The 7217-nt window shown below is 35.3% G+C and overlaps 1 protein-coding gene across 1 annotated transcript; it reads left to right on the forward strand.

Annotated features, from left to right (window-relative positions):
• The first annotated feature begins 3600 nt into the window (after window positions 1–3600).
• On the forward strand, window positions 3601–6422 carry LOC107572706 (serine/threonine-protein kinase Nek5-like). The gene is made up of 3 exons (XM_016259134.1): window positions 3601–3809; window positions 3894–3964; window positions 6326–6422. Exons 1-3 carry the CDS (start codon window positions 3699–3701, stop codon window positions 6414–6416), a joined length of 273 nt encoding a protein of 90 aa, XP_016114620.1. The 5' UTR covers window positions 3601–3698; the 3' UTR covers window positions 6417–6422.
• The last annotated feature ends 795 nt before the right edge of the window (window positions 6423–7217 follow it).

A 7217-nucleotide genomic window follows, 5' to 3' on the forward strand; every position in this document is an offset into this window, starting at 1 on the left:
GTACGGAAAAATCAATTTAAGATGTAATAAAACAGACGATGAATAATATTAACAGCAATTATTATATGATGCAATCAAACTTATAGCAAAATGTGGTAGTTCTGTATGTTGTTTCAGGGTTGGCATCATCTGAGGTCCTCTGAGGGGTTGCATCTTCTCTTCTCAGGTGTTCTGGATCCAGACTGAAGCTTGTGTGAATCCTAGTTACCACGGGATGTTAATCCCGTGGCAAAAGACAGAGAAACAAATACAAACATAATTAGCGTAGCTGCTGTTCCAACCAAGCAAAAATGATTTGTTTAACCCAAACTAATGAATAATAATGTGCATTTGATTAGATATAACTGCAGTAAAAGATTATGACTGCAGTAAAAGATTATGAGATGCATTATTTGAATGCTTGGCCAAAGAGATGTGTCTTTAATCTAGATTTAAACAGAGAGAGTGTGTCTGAACCCCGAACGGTATCAGGAAGGCTATTCCAGAGTTTGGGAGCCAAATGCGAAAAAGCTCTACCTCCTTTAGTGGACTTTGCTATCCTAGGTACTACCAAAAGTCCAGAGTTTTGCGACCTTAGGGAGCGTGATGGATTGTAGCGTGGTAGAAGACTAGTTAGGTACGCAGGAGCTAACCCATTAAGGGCCTTATAGGCAAGTAATAATATTTTGTAACTGATACGGAACTTAACAGGTAGCCAGTGCAGAGACTGTAAAATTGGGGTAATATGATCATATTTTCTTGACCTGGTAAGGACTCTAGCCGCTGCATTTTGGACTATCCGTAGCTTGTTTATTGAGGATGCAGGACAACCACCTAGCAGTGCATTACAGTAGTCCAGTCTAGAGGTCATGAATGCATGAACTAGCTTTTCTGCATCAGAAACAGGTATCATGTTTCGTAACTTGGCAATGTTTCTAAGATGGAAGAATGCCGTTTTTGTAACATGGGAAATATGATTTTCAAAAGACAAGTTGCTATCTAATATAACACCCAGATTTTTGACTGTAGAGGAGGTAACCGTGCATCCGTCTAGTTGCAAATTGTAATCCACGAGATTCGGCGTACTGTCTTTTGGTCCAATAAGTAATATCTCTGTCTTATCTGAATTTAATAGGAGAAAATTATTGGTCATCCATTCCTTTACATTTTTAACACACTCCGTTTGCTTAGATAATTTAGAAGTTTCATCTGGTCTTGTTGAGATATATAGTTGAGTATCATCGGCATAACAGTGGCAACTAATCCCGTATTTCCTAATAATATTACCAAGTGGCAACATGTATATCGAAAATAGCAGAGGACCTAGGACAGATCCTTGTGGCACTCCATGTTTTACTGGTGATAATTGAGATGACTCCCCATTTAAATGAACAATGTGGTAGCGATCGGACAGGTAGGATCTAAACCATCTTAAAGCCTGCCCTTGGATACCTGTATAGTTTTGTAATCGATCTATGAGTATGTCATGATCTATAGTATCGAACGCAGCACTAAGATCAAGTAAAACTAGCAATGAGACACAGCCTTGGTCTGATGCAAGAAGCAAGTCATTTGTAATTTTAACAAGTGCTAGTGAAAAATTTCTATCAGGTAATAAAATGATAAGAAAGGTAATTGGGGCTTTTTATTTTTTATGTTTACATCTCATAATTTTGACTTTTTTTCACAATTCTGAAAAGGAAAGTCAGAATTGTGTTGTAAATAGTAATTATCTTTTTTATTCCATAGTGGAAATGAAAAAAAAACTCGTTGTGAGTTTATATCTCAAGTTTCTGACTTTTTTCTCAGAATTTCAAGGGAAAAAATCTGAATTGTGAGACAAAAGTTGCAATTACCTTTTTTATTTTTTTTATTCTGTGTCGGAAATATAAAAAAAAAATAGAATTGCACGATGTAAACTCAGGATTCTGAGAAAAAAAGTCGGAATTCTAATTTATTTCTCACGATTTTGACTTTTTTCTCAGAACTGTGAATTTATATCTCTAGTTATATATATTAAAAAAATTCTAAATTGTGAAATAAAGAGTCGCAATTACCTTTAAATGCAAATATTAATAACCCCCGATTATTATTTAATACAATAGTTTCACTAATAAATCATAAAATTGATTATAGTTCTGAGTTACCAAGTTCAAAATGTGAAGAGTTTGCAGAGATAAAGTTATACACATTAGATCAGGAATCTGTTTAATAAATGATAATCTGTCAATTATGCTCCCTCCATTATTAGGTGTAGAGAATACTGTTAAAATGGAAAGTTTTACTGTGGTCGATTTTGAGACACTAAGAAAGGTTGTAACAGAACTGAGACGTCTACTTGTTCCTTTGATCCAAGTCCTACCTCTCTTTTTAAAAGTATTTTTGACTCCAGATCGATATCTATATCTATTGATATCCTTGAGATAGTAAATCACTCCCTGCAGCTTGGCATTTTCCCTTCTGATCTTAAATCTGCCCTAGTAAAGCCTGTGTATAAAAAAGGGAGCTCGGATATTTAAACTCCTAGTAATTATAGACCCATCTAAAAAAAAAACACTTCTACGAGATCTGCTTCTAAACAGTTAAGCACCATTTTGAAAAAAGATGTGGGAAGTGTGTCAAGATAGCAGGTTGACGATTTAAGGTGCTGCACTATTTCTTCCAGAATTTTGCTATCAATTGCTTCAAAAATAGACAAAGTCTAAACTAAATATACTCGGATTAAACCCAAGCCATGTGGCAAAAAACTTAGGAGTTGTCTTTGATTCTGATTTTAACTTTCACAGCATTTTATCATCTGAAGAACATTGCTAAAGTAAGTCCATTTCTTTCTCTGAGCAACACAGAAAAATGTATGCATGCATTTATAACTAGCAGGCTTGACTGATGTAATGCTCTCCTTTCATTTCTACCGAAGAATACAATTAACCAATTACAATTAATCCAAAATACTGCTGCTCGAATATTGACAAAAACCAAAAAGAGAGATCATATTACTCCAGTATTAATGCACTGGTTACCTGTTAGTTTTCATATTGATTTTAAAAATCTTTTATTAGTTTATAAGGCATTGCACGGACTTGCTCCAGACTATCTTTCAAAAATGCTTCCAGTATATGAACCCAGAAGAACTCTTAGATCCTCTGATTCTTTTCTTCTAACTGTACCTCAGCAGAACTAAAAGATTCGGTGATGCTGCTTTTAGCCGAACAACCTTCCGGAGAGCATAAGATGTGCTGAAAACATTAACAGTTTTAAATCTAAATTAAAAACATAGCTTTTTAGTCTGGCTTTTCTTTTGTTTTGTTTTGCCAAATTTTTAATGTTTTATTCTATATTTCATATTATAATCCATTAATGTATTTTAATGGGTCAATTTGAGTTTTTTTTTATTCTGTTCAGTTTAATTTGTGTTAATTGCTGTATCATTTTGGTTCCTTCGTGTCTGTAAAGCACTTTGAATTGAATTAACTTGTTTAGAAAAGTGCTATATAAATAAAATTTGCTTGCTTGCTTGCTTTATTTTTTTCTTTATTCTGTGCCGGAAACAGGCTTCCATAAAATATAGTGTTTTATTTTTGTGTATTGTCCTGATGAAAATGCACATGGAGGATTCTTACATGAATAGAACTTCATTTATTTAAAATAGAAATTATAATTCTATACATCAATTGTGTGTGGATATAATGTACCTTTTGTGAATAAAGGTGTTTTCTCGGATGAAATCGTGTGTGTGTGTGTTTCAGATCGTGGACTGGTTTGTTCAGATCTGTCTGGGACTGAAGCACATTCACGACAGGAAGGTCCTGCACAGAGACATCAAAGCTCAGGTGCGGTCAGACACGCGTGTGTTAAAGCTCCGCTCGTCTGTCATTAACCCCTAACCATCTGATTCTGTCCATCATGGTCTCCAGAACATCTTCCTCACTCAAGGAGGCCTGAAGGTCAAGCTGGGAGACTTCGGCATCGCCAGAATACTGAACAGGTGAGAGAGAGTGTGAGTGTGTGTGTGTGTGTGTGTGTGTGTGTGTGTGTGTGTGTGAGTGTGAGAGTGTGTGTGAGTGTGTGTGTGTGTGTGTGTGTGTGTCGGAAATATAAAAAAAAAATAGAATTGCACGATGTAAACTCAGGATTCTGAGAAAAAAAGTCGGAATTCTAATTTATTTCTCACGATTTTGACTTTTTTCTCAGAACTGTGAATTTATATCTCTAGTTATATATATTAAAAAAATTCTAAATTGTGAAATAAAGAGTCGCAATTACCTTTAAATGCAAATATTAATAACCCCCGATTATTATTTAATACAATAGTTTCACTAATAAATCATAAAATTGATTATAGTTCTGAGTTACCAAGTTCAAAATGTGAAGAGTTTGCAGAGATAAAGTTATACACATTAGATCAGGAATCTGTTTAATAAATGATAATCTGTCAATTATGCTCCCTCCATTATTAGGTGTAGAGAATACTGTTAAAATGGAAAGTTTTACTGTGGTCGATTTTGAGACACTAAGAAAGGTTGTAACAGAACTGAGACGTCTACTTGTTCCTTTGATCCAAGTCCTACCTCTCTTTTTAAAAGTATTTTTGACTCCAGATCGATATCTATATCTATTGATATCCTTGAGATAGTAAATCACTCCCTGCAGCTTGGCATTTTCCCTTCTGATCTTAAATCTGCCCTAGTAAAGCCTGTGTATAAAAAAGGGAGCTCGGATATTTAAACTCCTAGTAATTATAGACCCATCTAAAAAAAAAACACTTCTACGAGATCTGCTTCTAAACAGTTAAGCACCATTTTGAAAAAAGATGTGGGAAGTGTGTCAAGATAGCAGGTTGACGATTTAAGGTGCTGCACTATTTCTTCCAGAATTTTGCTATCAATTGCTTCAAAAATAGACAAAGTCTAAACTAAATATACTCGGATTAAACCCAAGCCATGTGGCAAAAAACTTAGGAGTTGTCTTTGATTCTGATTTTAACTTTAACAGCATTTTATCATCTGAAGAACATTGCTAAAGTAAGTCCATTTCTTTCTCTGAGCAACACAGAAAAATGTATGCATGCATTTATAACTAGCAGGCTTGACTGATGTAATGCTCTCCTTTCATTTCTACCGAAGAATACAATTAACCAATTACAATTAATCCAAAATACTGCTGCTCGAATATTGACAAAAACCAAAAAGAGAGATCATATTACTCCAGTATTAAAGCACTGGTTACCTGTTAGTTTTCATATTGATTTTAAAAATCTTTTATTAGTTTATAAGGCATTGCACGGACTTGCTCCAGACTATCTTTCAAAAATGCTTCCAGTATATGAACCCAGAAGAACTCTTAGATCCTCTGATTCTTTTCTTCTAACTGTACCTCAGCAGAACTAAAAGATTCGGTGATGCTGCTTTTAGCCGAACAACCTTCCGGAGAGCATAAGATGTGCTGAAAACATTAACAGTTTTAAATCTAAATTAAAAACATAGTTTTTTAGTCTGGCTTTTCTTTTGTTTTGTTTTGCCAAATTTTTAATGTTTTATTCTATATTTCATATTATAATCCATTAATGTATTTTAATGGGTCAATTTTAGTTTTTTTTTATTCTGTTCAGTTTAATTTGTGTTAATTGCTGTATCATTTTGGTTCCTTCGTGTCTGTAAAGCACTTTGAATTGAATTAACTTGTTTAGAAAAGTGCTATATAAATAAAATTTGCTTGCTTGCTTGCTTTATTTTTTTCTTTATTCTGTGCCGGAAACAGGCTTCCATAAAATATAGTGTTTTATTTTTGTGTATTGTCCTGATGAAAATGCACATGGAGGATTCTTACATGAATAGAACTTCATTTATTTAAAATAGAAATTATAATTCTATACATCAATTGTGTGTGGATATAATGTATCTTTTGTGAATAAAGGTGTTTTCTCGGATGAAATCGTGTGTGTGTGTGTTTCAGATCGTGGACTGGTTTGTTCAGATCTGTCTGGGACTGAAGCACATTCACGACAGGAAGGTCCTGCACAGAGACATCAAAGCTCAGGTGCGGTCAGACACGCGTGTGTTAAAGCTCCGCTCGTCTGTCATTAACCCCTAACCATCTGATTCTGTCCATCATGGTCTCCAGAACATCTTCCTCACTCAAGGAGGCCTGAAGGTCAAGCTGGGAGACTTCGGCATCGCCAGAATACTGAACAGGTGAGAGAGAGTGTGAGTGTGTGTGTGTGTGTGTGTGTGTGTGTGTGTGTGTGTGTGAGTGTGAGAGTGTGTGTGAGTGTGTGTGTGTGTGTGTGTGCACGTGTGTGTGTGTGTGGGGTGTGTTCTGATGCTCTTCTGTCGTCTGTGTCGAGCAGCACCATGGAGCTCGCCAGGACCTGCGTCGGCACGCCGTACTATCTGTCTCCAGAGATCTGCGAGAACAGACCATACAACAACAAAACGTAGTGCTTCTGCTCTTCCTCTGACTGCTGCGCGACTCTTTCTCAGATCACAAACAAGTCTTGCATTAACATTCCCATGAAGTTATGAAAATGTTATTTCTGAATGTTTTTAAACGTTTTGAGAAGGTTTCTTCTCGGTTATGTGAACGTTAGAGAAACATTTCATTCTATCATTTAGAAAACATTACAAGAAAGTTACATTTGAATGTTTTCTCAACATTTAAAACAGCTGTTTTTATAATATTTAAACATCTTTTTTTGTTATGAAAACTATTTCTGTTATTAGTTTTTTTTTGGTTTTGCAAATGTTAGAGAAACATTTCATTCTATCATTCTGAAAACATTATGAGAATGTTGTGTTGTGATCACTGATGAACGTAACTGAACACAGCTCTGAAAACATACAAATAACATCATAAAGACGTTCGGAGAGCATTTTTCTAAGAATGTTTCCTCTCAACATTACAAGAATGCATCAGATATCAATAATGTTATAAGAACGTTCCATAAACATTATTTTAAGGATGTTTTGTCCTAACATTTACATAACCTTTAAAAAACATTATGGGAATCTCCTTGTAATACCTATGTCATACCTTTGTCATTATACAAAATTATGTCCTCAAACACACACACACACACACCTGATCGTTCCTGTCCTTCATTAATGTGTGTGTGTGTGTGTGTGTGTGTGTGTGTGTGTGTGAGTGTGTGTGTGTGTGTGTGTGTAGAGTGGTGTGTGTGGGGGGTGTGTGTGTGTGAGTGTGAGAGTGTGTGTGAGTGTGTGAGTGAGTGTGTGTGTGAG

This window comes from Sinocyclocheilus grahami, unplaced genomic scaffold, assembly GCF_001515645.1.
Source record: "Sinocyclocheilus grahami isolate Dianchi unplaced genomic scaffold, SAMN03320097.WGS_v1.1 scaffold1799.1, whole genome shotgun sequence".
Classification (NCBI taxonomy): domain Eukaryota; kingdom Metazoa; phylum Chordata; class Actinopteri; order Cypriniformes; family Cyprinidae; genus Sinocyclocheilus; species Sinocyclocheilus grahami.

Excerpts from the sequence above, each read along its gene's own strand:
- LOC107572706 (XM_016259134.1), top strand. The coding sequence starts at position 3,699 with ATGAAATCGTGTGTGTGTGTGTTTCAGATCGTGGACTGGTTTGTTCAG. Across the intron at positions 3,810-3,893 it reads ACAGAGACATCAAAGCTCAG|AACATCTTCCTCACTCAAGG; the intron begins GTGCGGTCAGAC and ends CATGGTCTCCAG. Across the intron at positions 3,965-6,325 it reads ATCGCCAGAATACTGAACAG|CACCATGGAGCTCGCCAGGA; the intron begins GTGAGAGAGAGT and ends TGTGTCGAGCAG.